General features: G+C 38.1%; 1 protein-coding gene across 1 annotated transcript in view; it reads left to right on the top strand.

Annotated features, from left to right (window-relative positions):
- The first annotated feature begins 684 nt into the window (after nt 1-684).
- Nucleotides 685-19,091, top strand: part of SGO2 (shugoshin 2) — a 46,088-nt gene continuing 27,681 nt past the window's right edge. The window contains exons 1-5 of the mRNA XM_039222069.1: nt 685-757; nt 7,838-7,969; nt 10,028-10,203; nt 11,019-11,096; nt 18,943-19,028. Of these exons, the coding sequence (XP_039078000.1) occupies nt 7,840-7,969; nt 10,028-10,203; nt 11,019-11,096; nt 18,943-19,028 (470 nt within the window). The 5' untranslated portion in view covers nt 685-757; nt 7,838-7,839. The remainder of the gene's footprint in view (nt 758-7,837; nt 7,970-10,027; nt 10,204-11,018; nt 11,097-18,942; nt 19,029-19,091) is intronic.

The raw sequence follows: 19,091 nt of genomic DNA, 5'->3' as shown, positions 1-19,091 counted from the left end.
AAAATGACAGAAATATGAAGTTGACTGCATCACTTGTATAACCAATTAGTAAAATCTAAATTTAGTGATATATTTTGTTTCAGTCTAATGACAAACAAAGAGGAAATTTTATGCTCAGTATAGTTTTCCCAAGTTTTTCTGTAGATTATGAAAAGTCACTTGTGAAAACTAAGCTGATTGATTTGGAATATAAAGTGAATAATATAGGTTTTAATATAGTGTGTGTAATGAAAATTGCCATTCTTGTATATTTAGCTAAACCAAACCCTTTGTGTAAGACCTAAATATTGAGAAACAGGATTTTCAAAGAAATTTCATTGCTACTTTTCCTTCAGCAAGTTGAAAGAAAAATACGGAGTGCTTTCAAGTGAAAACTAAACAAAGTTCCTGGCATCAAAATGCAAAGATGACTGTCAAGACTTTTAGACCTCTAATAAAGGTTTTTTTGTTAAAGGAACGTTTCCTTTTCGGTCACCGCATCAGAAGACGGTTAGCAACTCGCCCAAGAACCAAGCTGCCGCTTTCACCTTCTCCGAATAGCCCCCGGCTCGCCGGGAAACGCCCCCTTGTCCTCAGCTCGATGTCCCGCCCCTTCTACCTCCCACTTCCTGGTAACCGCGCTCCTTTGCGCAGCCTCCTAGGGACCTGATTGGCTGATGTGGCAACCGCTAACGGCTACAGCGTTTAAACCAGAGCCATAGCCGCTGGCGCCGAGCTGCTGAGGCTGGGTGGTGGTCACCCCCATGCTGGAAGGGCGGTAAGTAAGGGATCTCGGCGTGTTGCTGCCGCTCTGCCTGGGGAGATCCGTGCCTTTCCCCGCCGAACCTCTGAGCGCTGCTCTCCTGAGTCTTCTGTCCAGCCAGCCCTGCGCGGCTCGTGGTCCCGCCCACCCTCCGCCCTCGCGTAGTCCGAACTGAGGCCGCGCTGAGAGCCGCTCGCTGGGGGACTCCTGGGTTTGGATCGGAGTGGCTGCCTCTTGTCTCTTTGATTTTGCGCTCGGCTGGGTGAGGAGTGCGAGCGGCCAGTTAGGTCAGCTCCTTGAAGGAAGGGGTTTCTGTCTTTGTGACTGCACTTCTCCCTGCTTTTTTAGAGCATTATCTTGGACATTGTGAGCCCTCAATAAATACCTGCTGGATGAACGTTAGAAACACCTTACCAGGTTCTCGAAGGATCCCTCTCCTTTGGAGTGATCGTTTGGAAGGGAGGCTGGCTGAAGGCGAAGGGGTAATGGAAGACTGGGAAAACTTAGAACTTGGGCTGAGGTCTTGATATCAGGCAAGATTTCGGTAGAGAATAGGGACTATGATTTTTCTAGATGACAGTCCAGTTCAGGATAACTGGATGTGGAATTTAGTATTTCTGATTTAGAGTTAGCCGAGATGATGGCCAGACAGGAGCTACAGAATAATAATAAATAGATCATATAGTGACTGCTGACTATGTGCCAAGTCCTGTACTAGTCCCAGTACTACACTGGCTCACTTAGTTCCTACAATGAGATGCCCTTATTTTCTATGACTAGATAAGCCTAGAGATGTTAAGATAACATAGCTATGAAATGTTAGAACTGAGACTCCCAACACAGTCCCAACTGCTATTTAAAAATACCTCAATCTCTGTATCACTAGTCATCTTTGAATGGTACTCCAATGGCCTGGGCTAAGTTCCTAAAGTGTTATTACTTTGTGAAGCTGTTAATGTGGAGGGTGACAGGGCAGTGTTAAAAGGAAGACTGTGATTTCTGGCATGAGCGTTTGGATGGGTGTTTGATAATGTCAATTATTAAATTAGGAAACTAGAGACCAAGTTATTGGGAAGGAGAATTCAGCGGTGGTTTCCTAATTAGTAAAATAAGATTTGGTCTTCCTGAGTGGGTTTTTTTGGAGATCGACTAGATTCCTATGCTAGTATCTCTTCAGAAGTGTGAGATGCAACAATTTGTCTAGAGTTTCCGTATGTGCCTGTGTTCTATCAATCTAATAGATGGTATTCTTTGATTTTACTTTTTTCTCTTTTTTGACAAAACTTTTAGAAGAACTTTAAACTTCTTCCTCGTTGCAGAAAATTTTTCTAAAACCTTATTCCCATTATTTACTTGACATTACCTAACATCTGCCCGACACTTTCAAAGGAGACTCATTCTAGTGTTGGTCAGTTTTAGTATTTGACACTTCTTCCATTTTTCCATAGTTATTTCTTCAACAAATGTTTATCCAGTAGCTGCTATGTGCCAGGCACTCTTTTGGCTTCAAGGGTACAGTGGCAAACAAACTTGACAAAAATCCATGCCCTCATGAAACACGTTTTAGTAGAAGACAGACAGTAAATTAAATAAGGAAATTATGTGATCTTATATTAAACATTGATAAGTCAATGGAGGAAAACATAATAGGAAGTGAAATGGGGTCAGGTGTCTAATCTTAAATAGTTTGCTCTGGAAAGGCCAAGAAAGTGACATATGAGTAAAGACTTGAAGAAAGTGAGTGAACCCTGTGATTATTTGGAGGAAGAGTTGATACAAAGGGAAAAAGAGGATTATAAAGATTCTGCAGTGGCAGTATGCCAAGGTGGCCAGTGGCTGGAGCTTTGTGAGCAAAGGAAGAGTGATGAAGAGGTCAGAGAGGTACTCAATGTGGAATTGGGGAAGGGGAGAAGTGTCAGATTGTGTAGTACTTTAGACGCCATTGCAAGGATTTTGACTCTACTCCAGTGACATGGGAAGTCACTGGAAGGTTTTTAATGGAGGAGTCACATGAATTTACTTAAGTTTTAAAGGGATCATTTTGGTTACTAGGTTGAGAATAGATAGTAGGGAAGAAGGTGGAAACAAGGACACCGTTTAGGTAGTTGTAGCAATAATGTACATGAGAAAGAATGGCAACCTGGATCAGAGTGCTAGTGGTAGGTGGCCCATGTGGACTTGTGAAGGTTAGGCCAGCATGACTGATGACAGAGTGGATGTGGGATGTAAGAGAAAGATGTTTCTGAGCTGAGCAGGTGGAAGGATGGAGTTGCTGTTAAATGAGATGGAGGAGACCCAGTGGAGCAGGTTTAGGTGTGGTAAGTTCAAGACATGTTAAATTTGAGATATGGTGCCTGGGTGGCTCAGTCGATTAAGCATCTGACTTAGTTTCTGCCTAGGTTATGATCCCACAGTTTGTGAGTTTGAGCCCTCTATCACTCTCTGCACGAATGGTGCAGAGCCTGCTTGAGATTCTCTTTCTGCCCCTCCCATAGCTCTCTCTCTCTCTCTCAGAATAAATAAATAAACGTAAAAAAATTTTTTTGAGATACATATTAGACATCCAAGTTGGGAATGAAGAGTAGGCAGTTGGATAAAGAAGTCTGGAGTTGATTGGGAAACAAATATGTAAGCCATTGGCATTTTACATTTAAAAACTAGAACATTAAATGATACCCTCACATTAGTTTATGTACATAGAAAATAGATGTGACCTAAGGATTGAGATCTGGGGGCACTCCAATGGTTAGAAGTTAGGGAGATGAAGAATAACCAGCAGAAGAGACTTAGAAGAAGGGGTCAGTGAGGCAGGAAAAACCCAGGAGAATGTGTTTTAGAAGACTGCTAAAGAAGGTATTTCAGAGAGAATGACCTGATATGAAATATCATAGATCAACTGAGAACTAGATCTTGACTACTATATCTGATTTAGCAACATTGCACTTTAGTGACTTTAATAATCAATTTCCATATGATAGTGATGAGAACAACAACTGAGTGGAGTAGATTAAGAGGGAATTGCAGGGGATGATTTGGAGACTGCAAGTATGGACAACTCTTTTAAAGTAACTTGCCATAAAGAGAAACAGAAATAGGGTAGTAACATTCCAGCATCAAGAGATCACTTGTATCTTCTTAAGTGTTCTATTTTTATGCATTTATACTTGCCATTCCTTCTTCTGGAATACCCTTTCTAATCTTGATACCTGGCAAATTCTTTGTTTTCAAGAATGTTCTTTGTTTTTGCTCTTCATTCAACAAATATTTGTTGTGTTCATGTTATTTTCCAGGCATTGGTATGTGGGCTGGGGAATATATCATTAGTGAATAAAACAGACAAAAATCTATGACCTTCTGGAACTTAAATTCTAGTTGGGGAACACAGGCAATAAGTAAATTCTGTAGAATATTAGATAGTGATTTAAATGCTTTGGGAAAAAAGTAGAAAAAGGTAAGAGTGATCAGACATGCCAACAGAAGGAGCTACAGTTTTGAATGGCCTCAGTGAGAAGGTGATATTTGAGCAAAGAGTTGGAGGAGAGTGAATGAGCCATTTATATATCTGGAGGAAGAGCTTTCTCAGTAGAGAGAATGACCAGTACAATGGACCTGAGGCTGAAGGACGCCTACCATCTGCCAGGAGGAGTTGGAGCTTGCTAGCCAGTGTGGCCTGGAAGGAATGGACTAGGGACAGAAAGAAGAGTTCACATTGGAGAAATGGGAAGAAGAGCAGATGGTGGAGGGACTTCCTGACTATTGAAGGACTTCAGCATTTATTCTGAGAGAAATGGGACCGCTGCAGAGCTTTTAGATTGTATCGACTAAAAACTGCACTGTAGTGAGGGCAGCAGTGAGAGTGGGAGGGTAAGAGGCTCTCGCAGTAATTCGAGTGAGCTGTGTTCGTGCCTTGGTCTGGGCTGATCTAGGGGAGGTGCTGAGAAGTGGTCAGGGTCCTTGTGTACTGTGTAGGCTGATTGGGATAGAAGAGAGATTTTTTGGCCAGAGCAATTAGAAGGATGGAGTTGCCATGAACTGAAATAGAGAAGGCTCTGACTAAAGCAGGTTTGAGCAGGTTAAGTTTGATATGCCCTGTTTTAGTTATTTAAGTAGAATTGTAAATCCAGGGAAGTTCAGGAAAGAGATCCAAACTGCGAGCGTAGATTTTAGAGTTCTTGTCATTTTCTAGGTAGTAGTTTAGCCATGACTATCAATCACCAAAGGAGTGAGTATAGGGATACAGAGGAGATCCAAGGACAAAATCTGTTCGAAGTTTGGAACATGTGTAAAAGAGAAAAGAAACAGCTAGTTAGGTAGAGGGAAAGACCCAGAAGTTTGGTGTGCTGGCAGCCAAGGAAAGATAGTTTTTGAGGAGGAAAGAGAAATTAACCATATCAAATGCTGCTGCTGGATAAAGTTAGATGAGAACTGAAAATTGACCATTAGATTTAGCAGTGTGATGGTACTTCAAGACTACCAATTTTGGTGTAGTCATAGTGAAAGACTGAGTGACATAGGTTTAGGAGAGAATTGGAAACTGAGTACAAAAGGTTCTTTCAAAGAGTTTTGCTATAAAGACCTTCAGAGAAATGGAGTGGTAGTCTGAGGATAAAGTGCGAACAAGGAAAGACTTTTTTAAGATGAAGGAAATAGCAGTATGTTTGTATGTTGATGAGAATGATCCAGTGGGAAAAAATGACAGTGAAAAGGAGAGAATTAATGAAGTTATGTCTTTTTTTTTTTTTTTAATATTTTTATTTATTTCTAGGAGAGAGACAGCGTGAGCAGGGGAGGGTCAGAGAGAGAGGGAGATACAGACTCTGAAAATAGGCTCCAGGCTCTGAGCTGGCAGTCAGCACAGAGCCCGACGCGGGGCTCGAACCCACGAACCGCGAGATCATAACCTAAGCGAAAGTCGGATGCTTAACCGACTAAGCCACCCAGGCGCCCCTGAAGTTATGTCTTTGAGTAGGCAGGACAGCATGAAATCAGTGCATGGATCCTTACCTAAGCAAAGCAAGACTGGCCTTAGAAGGATAGATGATTCATCCATAATAGTGGGGAGGAGACAAAGGCACAGATAGATGATAACGGGTAGGTAATTATAATAAGAGTTTTGAGAGACTTCTCTATGGATTGCTTCAGTGTTCTCAGAGAGAGTAACAGTGAGCCAGGATATGAAAGTAGCAGCCAATAAAGAAGAGTGACCCAGAGATTGGTGATACCATCAGGATGTAAGGGGTTATAGAGTCTGATGACATTATATTCAAGGCTGGGCATCTTTAGGGAGGAGAGAGAACAAATAGTCTGCAAGCATGTATGTGGTGTTTCCTTTAGGAGGCCTGAGGGAGAAAACGGCCACCTCCTGAGGGACTACAGGGAAATCTGCATCTTCCTGGGAGAGGCAGGTTCAAGAAGATGATGGGAACATTTAGAGGAGAGATTGAAGTCAGAGGTTTTGATGGTGATGGTTTGTGAGTTACAGAGGCCTTCACCAAGTAGGGCAGGAGTGAGATAATGAAGACTCTTCATTTTCTGTGGCTGCTGTAACAAATGACCACAAACCAGGTGGCTTGAAACAGCAGAAATTTGTTTTCTCACAGTTCTGGAGGCAAAAATCCAAACTCCATATCATTATGCTGAAATTCTGGTGCTTGCAGAGCTGTAGTCCCTCTGGAGGCTCTAGAGGAGAATCTGTTCCTTACCTGTTTCAGCTTCTGGTGGCTGCCAGCAATCTCTGCCTTCTGGCCACATCCCTCAATCTCTTCCTCTCTCCTATATGGACACTAATGAGGGCATTTGGGGTCCTAACTAGGTATAATCCAGGGTAATCTCCCCATCACAAGATTCTCAACTTAATCACATTTATAAAAAGGCTTTTTCCACATATGATTTAGAATGCAAGGATTAAGAACTGATATCTTTGGGAGACCATTTTTTAGCCTACCACAGACCTAGAGGGGGATTAGAATGAGGGAGATGAGGGTGAGCTGGGAGTCCAGAGATTCTGTGATTGACATAAAGAGGATAGTGAGATTAGTTCTATGGACTTAAGTCAGGTAGTGGTGGAGAGGTTGAGTATTGGAAGTTAGGCAGGTGCATGCAGGCAACAGGGTTTCTTCTAGATCTCTGAAGAAGAGGCAAAGAAGCTTGGGGAGGGAATGGGAGCTTTGAGAGGTTGGTCTTGTCTAAGTACATAGCTCAACATCAACTGTCCCTTCTCAGTAAAACATTTTCTGAAACTTTTCCTCTGCCTAGGCAGAGTTACTTTTATGCATTGTATATTATATCAGTTTTTTTTTTTTTTAGTATAATGTGATTTTCTTCTTCTTTCCACTTTTAAACTTTAAAGTCTAATAAACCATAACTGTAATAGACAAACAAACACATTCAAGATTTCCTGCCTAGGGGTGTCTGGGTGGCTCAGTCAGTTAAGCGTCCGACTTCAGCTCAGGTCATGATCTCACAGTTCATGGGTTCGAGCCCCAGGTCGGGCTCTGTGCTGACAGCTAGCTCAGAACCCGGAGCCTGTTTCACATTCTGTATCTCCCTCTCTCTCTGCCCCTCCCCTGTTCATGCTGTCTCTCTCTCTCTCAGAAATAAAGAAAACATAAAAAAAAAAAAAAAAAAAAAAAAGATTTCCTGCCTAGTCCTCCAAACTAGCTAGCATGCCTCCTCCCCCATAAGATTAGGTATATCTGTTCCGTGCATTCTCTCAGGTTATACTTCTTACATTGTATCAAAATAGGATCTGTACCCATAGTGGATTCACCTTCCATGACTGTACATTCTTATGCAACCATATCCTGTTTTCTGTCCTCTCTGCCTCCGTGCCTAACCTAGCTCCTAGTGTGTAGACATAATAATACAGATTTGAATGAAAAAATAGTCATTTATCTTTTTTGAATACCACTTTAAACCACTCCTGGCTACATGCATACTCTCAGATTTTATATAAAGGGTTTTGCAAATACTTATATACAAATAAATTATATCATTTAAGTCATGATTATTACCTTTTAGAATGTATCACATACTCTTTTTTCTTTTATTAATCAACACTCTGATTTCTTTCTTTCTTTTTTGTTTTTACTTCAGTGATGGAGAACCCAGCAATGGAAACCAGTTCACTTTTTACTTCAGGAATTAAGAGACATGTGAAAGACAGAATTTCAAGGACTGGGAAGTTGAATGTTTCTCTTGCTTCAAAAATCAAAACAAAAATACTAAGTAAGTGCTATTAGTTTTATTTATTTATTTATTTAAAAATTTTTTAATGTTTTATTTATTTTTGAGAGAGAGACAGAGACAGCATGAGCAGGGGACAGTCAGGGAGAGAGGGAGACACAGAATCTGAAACAGGCTCCAAGCTCTGAGCTGTCAGCACAGAGCCTGATGCAGGGCACGAACCGTGAGATTATGACCTGAGCTGAAGTCAGATGCTTACCCAACTGAGCCACCCAGGCGCCCCATTGTGCTATTAGTTTTAAAGTATGCTCACATTTTTACTTTTCCCTGAAGAATTGATACAGTATTTGGCGCTTTAATTATCAAGTATAGAAAATGACTAAAATGACTATTTCTGTTAAGTGATGCGTTTTGTCCATTCAATCCTTCCTGTCTCCTTCAACTCTTATTAATTGAGTGGTTATGATGATTTACCCTCAGTGATGACAGCAGAATTTTCAGCAGTGAGGCCAGAGTAGCCTAAGGCAGCTAGCTATCTCCTACACTGCAAAGAAAATACCAATGTGACATTTCTAGAAAAGAGGTATAAAAATAAGTGACAGATTGTTCTAGGATGCTATAGAAATTGGATGATGGGTAATCTAGAGATGATTGGCCCAGAAAGAGTGTTGTGGTGGGTGATTTTATATAGCTAATGCTCATGATGGTTTTGAACATTTTGGAGATAGGTTTCATGGATTATGGAACTAAGAGTCAGAAGGGCAAAAAAAAAAAAAAAATTGGCAAAAACTGCCAATATAAATTTCTATTTCTTCTGAAAATTATCTCGGTGGTTCCTATCCATCTTAGCAGGTGTAGAAGAGGTTTCCTGCGGATATAACATGGTTGAAGGATAATTGTGTGTGCCCTCTGAAATAGCTGAACCTCCTGAGTATCTTTATATCTTAATGTTACTCCTACCCCGGTCTCTAGAATCATGTATATTAGACTACCGTGTATAGTGGCTGTTTGCTGTTCTTTTTGGCAGAACCATTGCACACTCACTAATATGAAGGAACATATGGAGTTTGAGGAGTGCAACAGGAAAATATTATTATCCTTTAACTCTGGAAGTCTTAAACTGGTCCTAGTCTGTTTTCATTTGCTGTGTCAAAGGTGGCTGTGTGAAACTACTTTATGGAAAAGATAAAGTACTTTTTTTACACCCGGTTTTTAGATGCCCGAACAATGCTTGAATATTTAAAAAATATTATTAATCTTATAAACGTATATTATAGATACTAAACTTCCATTCAGTGGTATATGTTGTTGAGTAGTGACATTTAAGTCTAAATTATAAAAATGTAAGTATGCTTTATGTGTACTAAAGGAACACATTATGTTTAAGGTGAACTTTACCAAGGAATTCACAATTAAATTTCTCTGCTAACAACACAGAAGCATTTCTGATTTAAATTCTGTTTACATAGTGCTTGTAAAGAGGAGGAGTTAAGTTTAGATAGCAGGAAATGCCTAGAAATAAGAATTGGGTATTTAGGGTAGAGAGAGAAGATTCCACAGGATTTAGATGGTCTGTCCAACCTTATATTAATTGTGGCCCCTTGCACTCAAGATTTTGAAAAATTGACTTTGGAAGCATTAATGGATTTGTTCACTTCTGGAGCCACAGCAACTGGTTTTAAGATTTTTATGACTACCATAATACCTACTGGACATCTCCAGTTAAAGCTTTGGAATCAGCTTCTCCATTCTACTTCCTAGTCAAGGTAGGAAGGAAGCTAGGGCAACAAGTATCGAGATTCAGTTTTTATGACTGGTCTAATTATCTAGGATACTGCGCCTGTCCTAGACACCTTTTATCCCTAACTCTGTTTATAACATTCTGCATTCCTTACAGTTCTTTTGTTCTTCATCTTCTGTCTGGCTTTTATTTCTGCCGATCCAAACTCTGTATCATTTTTTTAATATGTCATTCTGTTGTTTTCCAGCCTTTAGTTAAGACTTATAAAATGAAAAATATGTTGTCTAAAATAGTTTCATAAGAATATGAAAACTTATGAGGATGTAAGTTCAATATTAACTTTAAAATTTTTTTTACAGATAATTCTTCTATTTTCAAAATTTCTTTAAAGCACAACAACAGGGCATTAGCTCAAGCTCTTAGTAGAGAAAAAGAAAATTCTCGAAGGGTTACAACTGAAAAAGTGCTATTGCAAAAAGAAGTGGAGAAACTGAATTTTGAGAACGCATTTCTTCGCCTAAAACTAAATAATTTGGTATGAAAACTATACTGTGTTTGAATTCTAAATTATAACTAAAATCTTAAGTGTATTATTAAAGAAATTCTAAAAATGTTTTTCAAATCCCCAATTATTGTAAAAAATTATTGAAAGAGTATGCCATGTTAGGGGACAAACTGTTAATGGGTAATAAAGTAGGTGTCTTAACTCTGCATTCTAAATTTCACTTACAGCCTTGCAATCCAGTGTAATACCTTGATCAGTATTTGTTTGTTTATCATTAGCAAAGCTTGCTGCATTAATACATTTTACGAAGATGGGCATACTTCCTCCAGTGAGAGGAGGGGAGTTCCCAGAGTGTTTGTATTCTTTTTTAATTCCAGCATTTCACTGGCTACACATCAAATAGCATGAAGATTGTAGTCATTGCTTTCCCTTCCAATTTCCAGCTTTGTCCACAGACAGGTCAGTAAGAGCCAATGGTTAGCTAGGCTGCAACTTAGAGATCTAACTCCAGAATGAGCAGAAATTAATTTAAAATGGAAAAATTGATCTACTGTTCATGAGTGTTCAATTCTCTGATAAACTATGTTCACTTGCCATGGGATATATTATTATTATGGGAAGGTAGAGAAATGTTTGTAGGAAAATTTATAGTTGAGACCTCAGAAGCATTCAAGGTGAGTGTGTGGTGGGGGTGGCTATTGAACTATAGCATGTAGCACCTTTTTATCTTAATGTGATCTCAGTTATTTTCTAAGTCTTCTTAACTGGTAATATCCATAAATGTATGGTATAGTAAACCCCAAATCTTAATTGATTAAAAGCAATCTTTATTTTAACACATACAGAATAAGAAACTTATAGAAATAGAAGCACTCATGAACAATAACTTGATAACTGCAATTGAAATGAGCACTCTTTCTGAGGTAAGTAGAGTTTATGTGTAAGTAGTGTAATTTTTTAAGCATTACTAAGGATAATTAGATTAAGTAGCATTAAACTATCTTAAATTTTTTGCAAAGAAATGATAACATCAATTTTAACTAACAGCACATTATCATATGGTATAATTGGTTTATTAAAAATTTTATATGAAAATTAGGTTTTGATTAGAAGTAACACAGGATTAGACAGTTCAGTGGAACATAATGGCCTCTGAACAGCTAAAAAACTTAGAAGGCATTCATAGAAAAGTAGTATTTCAAATTAGGAAAGAATTTGTATTATTAAAAAAAAGGATGGACACAATTGAAAAACTCTTTGGGGGGGAAAATAGAGGCAGATCCTGCTTTATACCATTCTCTAAAATAAATTCTAATGGATTTAAATGTAAAAAAGGAAATCATATAAAATAAATTATAAATTTAGATAGGAGAGGCCTTTCTATACCTAGAAACAAAGGAAGGTAGAAAGCATAAAGGAAACTATTGATGGATTTTCTCAAAAAACATTTTTAGAAGGCTAAAATCATAAAAATAAAAGGTCACTGGCTGACTGGGAAAATTAAACATATAGCAGATAAAGCATTAATAGTAATCATTACATAGTTCTTATAATATATCATGAAAATAAAATCAGTAGAAAAATCAGGAAGTGGGGAGAACCAAATATTAGTGAAGTTAACTCAGTTATCTAAATAGGAAAAATAATTGTTGTGAAGTAATAACTAATGAGAAGGCAAAATGTACATAATAAATAAAATGAAAAAAGTTTAGTGAAATCCAATTGTATATAAATTTCTTGATAGTACTGGAGTTTAAGTGCTTTATAGGGCAGCTTTTAAATGGAATTGCCTTTATTTAGCTCCCAGCTCTGTTACTTCCTGGTCCTGTGACTTTGACATTTAGCTCTTTGAATCTTAGTGTCCTCTTCTGCCCAGTGTGGTTAATGGTAATATATCTATGAAGAATTAGTATAATGTTAGCTAGCATTATTTTTTTATTATTGTGTGTGCATCTTCCTGTGTTTTCTAAATTTTCTGCAAATCTCTCCTTTTAAAAACTTATTATAAGTCATTTATAAGGCTCTTAATTACAGTAGTCTCTCTGGTAGGAAGATAGGAACTCTTTCAACCTTTGTGATCGGTGCTTAGCTCCTTTGTCAAAGGTTTTATAAAAGCTAGCCAAAGAATATGTACTTTATCATCTAACTTCATCCACATTTGGATAAAGAAAGGATTTGTGTACATGTCCCAGTGAAATAATATTCACAGGAGGTGTAGCTATTAGCATTATAAATTTGATACCTAGTACAACCAGTGAGCAGGGGTATACCTTATACATTTAGTATTCTCTAAGGAGAAGAGATACTTGCTTTTCACTGGGTAGGTAGGTAGGCAGAGTCAGGGAGGGGGCTTTGTTTTGCTTATCAGCTTGCAGGGCTTAATCATATTGCCTTGAATAAATTACTAAGACCAGAATCAGATATAGCAGTGGGGAGTCATACAGGAACTGACTTGGAGAGTAAGGGAAAGAAGCTAATTAGCAAGACCTGGAAGAACTTTGGAGAACAGATAGCCCTAAAAGCATTGCTCAACTGCTTGTTTGAGTTATGTGATACAAAGCTCCTTCCTTCCACTGATTCTTTAAAAAATCTTTAGTAAAGTCAACTTTGTTCCCAGATGCTTTTTGTGTGGCCCTCTTTGGAGAACTCAAGGCTGTGATCAGCATCTGGATTTAGAAGAAGGTAAAAACAGTAAATGCAGAAGCTGGAGGACGAAGGGACAGCATAAACTTTGGAGTCTACTTTCTTGGACTTACCATTTAACAGACTAACTTTTGCGTATCAGGTTTTGAGTTTTGAAGTTCCTTTTTAGTTGGAGAGAATGATAGGGGCTGTAGATGTTTTAATATCAGAACAATACAATGAAGTATATAGAATGAAGGCTTATACATGCTTCTGTTCTGCTTTCAGCTACTTTCTTTCTCCTTTCATCTCCCCACACCTCATACAGGTAACTGCTTTGTTTCTTTATATTAAAATAAAACATGTAAATATTTTCTTAATTTTCTTTCTTACACAAAAGATTATATACTATCCCTAATTGTTCTATGCCTTACTTTTTTTTTTTTTTTTTTTAACATGACATATCTGGAAGATCTTGCCATATGATGACAAGAAATGCTTCCTTATTCTTTCCCAGTGCTGCTTAGGATAGATCCAGAGTGGACTTCTAATCTATTTAACTAGGTTCCTGTTGTTGGATACTTGGGTTGTCTTTTGCTGTTGTCTTGACATTAGTGTATAATGCCTTTTTCTCTTGCATTATCGTTTTTTCCCCTCCCTTCTGGATTATTCCCATCAGGAAGCAAAATCTTCCATCTTTAAAAAAAAAAACAGCAAAACAAAAATGAAACTTCCTACTCCAAATAAACCCCCCACCTCCAGCTACTTTCTCATTTTTCTCCTTTATAGCAAAAGTCTTTGAGAGAATTGTTCACACTGTCTCCAGTTTCTCTTGAACCCACACCAGTTGGAGTTTCATCACTACTCCACTAAAAGTGCTTTTCTGGAAATTTATCTCCATGTTACCAAAACCTCTTGATAGTTCTTGGTCCTTATGTTGACCTTCATGTGACTTTTACAACACTATACTCTCCTAAGTTTCATCCTACCTTTCTGATTTTTTTTTCAGTCTGTTTGCTGGTTCCTCTTTATTTTCCTGACTGCCAGATTTTGGGTACCCCAGAACTCAGTTCTTGGACTTCTTTCTTCTCTCTACACTTGTTCCCTAAATGATTCATCCATTCTCATGGATTTAAGTATTATTGTTAAATGCTCATGACTCCCATCTGTAGCCTGGCCATCGCCTCTGAACTCCAGACAATACCTAGCCAACTACCTATTTGGCATTTCTATTTGGATGTCTAAGAGGCATCTTAAATTTTGCATTTGCCACCGGACTAGTTCCTTTTGGGGTCTTCTTAGGTAATTGCAATTCTGTTTTCCCATTTTTTTCTTCACATCCCCTATCTGATCCCTTAGCAAACTGTTTTAGTGCTGCTTAAGTTTCAGTCCAGAGTCTTAACCATTTCTCACAACCTTCACTTTCACCACCCATCCAAGCCACCACTTTCTCTTACCCAGGTTCTTGGAGTGGCATTCCAACATGGGCTTCTTGCTTTTACCCTTGCCTCTCTATATTCTTTTCCCAGCATAGCAGCCAGAGTGAGACTGTTAAAACAGAAGTCTCTGCTGAAAATTCTCCAGTGGCTTCCCATGTGATCTATTCCCCTTTATTGTCTGAATACTGAAACTCGTGTTCTTCTTCTCCCCTCCTTGACTATTCTCCTCCTTCCACTCTTTAACATCTTCAATCTGCAGGCCTCCTCCCACTCTTCAAACACAGGTGAGCTGCCACCTCTGGGCCCGTGGACTTACTGTTTCTTCATATGGCCTACTTACTCCCTTACTTCCTTCAGATCTTGACTTCAGTCAAGCCTTCTCTGGTAATCTTCATAAAACTGAATCCTTCCCCATCCCTGCCCCAACATTTCATATTCTGTCTCTCTGCTTTAATTTTTCTCTTTAGCACTTAAAACTATTATGACATAATTTTAGTCTTAATTTTATTATTCATCTCACTCAAGGTTCTTGAGTACAGAATTTCTGTCTAAATAACAAAATGTCTAGAACACACTAGAAAGTAGTAAATTTTAATAAAATGTTGGATAGTGTTTCCTCATTAAGAATGATCCAGTTTGGGGGGCTCAAGTGGCTCAGTTGTTTAAGCTGCTGGCTCTTGAGTTCGGCTTCGGTCATGATCTCATCGTTCATGGGATCAAGCCCCATGATGGGCTCTGTGCTGACAGCGCAGAGACTGCTTTGGATCCTCTCTCTCCTTCTCTCTTTGCCCTTCCCCCAATCATGCTGTCTCTCTTTTTCAAAATAAATAAATAAACATTAAAAAAATTAAAAAGTAAAATATTTTTTAAAAAGAGTGATCCCTTTTTTAAAGGGTAATGCACATATTTATCTTATATGTTATTTAGCTTTTTATTTTAAGTATTTTGAGAGAGAGAGTGCATGCATGCAAGTGGGGAAGAGGCAGAGAGAGAGAGAGAGAGAGAGAGGGAGGGAGAGGATACCAAGCAGGCTCTATGCTGTCCTCGTGGAGCCTGAGATGGTTCTTGATTTCACAAACTGTGAGATCATGACCTGAGCCGAAATCGAGTTGGTTGCTTAATCGAGTGAACCATCTAGGTGTCTCTATTTAGCTTTTTAAATAAAAATAATAATGTGAAATATTTTTTAGCATCTATGGTAATAATCATATGGTCTTTCTTTTTAGGTGTATTAATATGATCATTTATTTTAGTAACTTTCCTAATTTTGCAATTCTAAAATAAATTTCAGTAGTGATTTATTATTATAATGTGCTGCTAAATTCTTTTTGCCATTGTTTTGTTCAGGAATTTTTTTGTTGTTACTCATAAGTGAGGTTTTCTTTTTTACAGTCTTTAGGCATTGATAAAAATATATACTGAACTGGAATTTGGATGTTTTCCTTTTCCTATGATCTGGAAAGATGATACAGTATTAGAATTATTTTTTCTTTAAATGCTTCATAGAATTCTGTGGAACCATCTGGACCTGGGTCTTTCTTGGTAGGAATGGTTGCTCTTTGTTAACTTTATTTCTTCTACTGACATTAGTTTGCTTAGGAAAACTTCTTTCTTTTATGGTTGCTTTTATTCAGTTATATTTCCTTAGAAAATTATTACCTCATACGTATTTTCAAATTGATTTGCACAGAGTTGACCAAAGTAGTCTGTTATTTTTTGTCTGTGTTATAGTTTCCTAGTTGATTAATTTTATGTATTTGGGCTTTTTGGTTTTTTTTCCCCTACTAGTTCAGGTGCTTGTGATTTTTTCATTTCTTTATTTTTTTTTCTTTTTAAAAATAGCCACCTTTGGGGTTTAATTTTCAATTTTTAATTCTATTTTGGTGTTTTGAACTTAGTAATTTTTGCTTTTATCTTTAGTAATAAGTTCTTTTTTCCCTTTTCCTGTGATTTATTTAAAAAAAATTTTTTTAATATTTTATTTATTTCTGAGAGAGAGAGAGTGTGTGTGTGTGAGCAGGGGAGTGTCAGAGAGAGAGGGAGATACAAAATCTGAAGCAGGCTCTAGGCTCTGAGCTAGCTGTCAGCACAGAGCCCGACGTGGGGCTTGCACCCACGAACTGTGAGATCATGACCTGATCAGAAGTCGGACGCTTAACTGACTGAGCCACCTCAGGCGCCCTTCCTGTGTGTGGTTTATTTTATTGTTACTTCTTTACCTGAGTTAGATGGGGTTGTTTTTTTTTTAATTCTTTGATAACTCTAGGAAGGTACCATTTTTTCACAGTACTCTGAAGATTTTTGTCTTTAGTTTTGAAAAATATGACTATGATGTATTCTTGCATGGATCTCTTAAAGTTGTATCCTTTTGGGGGTTCATTCAACTTGAATATGTGGGTTGATTTCTTTTGCAAAATTTAGGACGTTTTCATCCATTTATCTCTCTCAAACTTTTTCAGGTCTGCCTTATTTATCTCCTTCTGGGACTTCAGTGACATGAGTGTTGAATCTTTTTTATAGGCCCATAGATCCCTGAACCTCTTAATTATTTTTCAGTCTCTTCTCTCTTGCTCAGATTGGGTGCTTTCTGTTCAAGTTCACAGACTTTTCCCCCCTATGTTTTTGAGTCCATTGAGTTTTTAACTTATTTTATTTTAGTTACATTTTTGGTTCTTTTTTTATATCTTCTTTTTATTTGCTGAGATTTTCTGTTTCTTTGCTGAGATTTTCTATTTTTTAATTTGTTTTAAGCATGCTTGTGATTATTAAAACATTTTTATGACAGTTGCTTTAAAATCCTTGTTAGAAAAGTCCAGCATCTTAGTGTTAGTGCAGTACCATCTTGGTGTTGCTGTCTGTTGATTGTCTTTTCATGTTCAAATTTAGAATTCTCAAATTTAGCCCTTTTCCTAATTCTTGGTATGATGAGTTATTTTATATTAAAAGGTCTTGGAGGGTGCCTGGGTGGCTGGGTTGGTTAAGCATCTGACTCTTGGTTTCAGCTCTGGTCCTGATCTCACAGGTTTGAGGGTTCGGCATCAGGCTCTACGCTGACAGTGCAGGGCCTGCTTAGGATTCTCTCTCTCTCCCTCTCTACCCCTCCTCTGCCCATGCTCTCTCAAAAAAAAAAAAAAAAAAAAGTTTTGGACATTTGGGCATTCTATTAAGAAACTCCAGATCTTATTTAAATATTCTGTTTTAGCAGGTACCATCTGACATCATGCCAGTGATAGAGGGAAGTGCCACCTACTGCCAAATTGAAGGAGGTCAAAGTTTAGGTTCTCCATTCAGCTTCCCTCATCCTGGTGGGGAGGGTATCTCCTAACTAATGGATGAAGCTAGGAGTTCAGGCTGATACCACCTTGACTGGGACAGAGTGGGGTACCTCATGACTCTGTGGTCTCCCCTGACAGCAGAATTGGGGGAATTACGAAGGGGGTGGTTGTCACCATTGAAGAGTGGTGAAAATCTTGACTTTCTTTTTTTTAATTTTTATTTATTTCTAGGAGAGAGAGAGACAGCGTGAGCAGGGGAGGGTCAGAGAGAGAGGGAGTCACGGACTCTGAAACAGGCTCCGGGCTCTGAGCTGGCAGTCAGCACAGAGCCCGACGCGGGGCTCGTACCCACGAACCGCGAGATAATGACCTAAGCGAAAGTCGGACGCTTAACCGACTAAGCCACCCAGGTGCCCCGAAAATCTTGACTTTCTACTAGACCTCTTCTGTACCCCCCAGAGGAAAGGAAAATGGGCTCCTTGTTCTTAGCAAGTAAGATTGGAAGTCCAGAGTCCCCATGTGTTCTCCACTGACATTGTTGGTGCAGGGGTACCCTCATTACCACTGGGATGTCCTACCCCTCTTCTTGGCCTTTTCTGACAGTATAGCTTGGAGAAGAGTTGCCTTGTGATAGCCTGGTGAATATGGAAGTCTAGGCTTCTCATTTGGCTTTTGTACCTTTTTCAAAAATTAATTGACCAAATATGTGTGGGTCTGGTCTGTTTGTGGACTCTGTTGTATTTCACTGATCTTTATGCTAATACTATACTATCTCAATTATAGCCCTCCAACTGCTTCTTTTTTAAAGTTGTTTTTTAGCAATTTGGGTCCTTTGCATTTCCATGTGAATATTAAAATTAGCTTGTTGATTTGACTATACCCCTGCTTCTCTTACAGGTTAGCTAGCACTATAATAAAACAGGGTTGTGTGTTGCCTAATTTTAGATCTTTATTAAATAAATAAAACACGTCCAAAAAATGTCTGAGAAAGTTTAGAAAATACTATAGGTAAGCAAAAACTTAAAAGATATATTAAAATCACCTAGATTTTTTAAATGTAAAAGACCATTAAAAATATGGGTTATAAAGTGCAATCATATATAATACACACATGGCATGAGCATATTGCATATCTATGTCAAGATATTATATATGTGTAGGTATACACAGGTGTATTTATTCATATGAAGCGAAGACAATTTGGGAGCCTCTATACCAAATTTATTAGTAATGATTATCTTTGGATGGCATGATAAAGGATGAACTATGTTTAACCTTATCACATTATTCTCATTCAACTATCGAAGGCTAATGCAAGAATTGTTCTATTACTGTTGGTATACTTGTATAATTTGGTGCTTCAATAACAAACATTTAATGAGATTAGAAATTTTTTTCCTTTTCCTTTTCTTTATTCTTTGTTTCAAAAATAGTTTCATCAGAGTCCTTTTCTACTGCCAAGTAGCAAGAAGAAACGGGCTAGTAAAGAGTGCAAGTTGATGCGACTTCCATTTGCAAGGTAATTGCTTCAGACTTGGTTTAATTCTTGCATACTTCTACCTAGATAAAACTTTGAAGAGTT

The sequence above is a fragment of the Hyaena hyaena genome, unplaced genomic scaffold (genome assembly GCF_003009895.1).
Source record: "Hyaena hyaena isolate Hyena2069 unplaced genomic scaffold, ASM300989v1 scaffold_1050, whole genome shotgun sequence".
In the NCBI taxonomy this organism is placed as follows: domain Eukaryota; kingdom Metazoa; phylum Chordata; class Mammalia; order Carnivora; family Hyaenidae; genus Hyaena; species Hyaena hyaena.
This window is presented reverse-complemented; position numbering and strand designations above follow the sequence as displayed.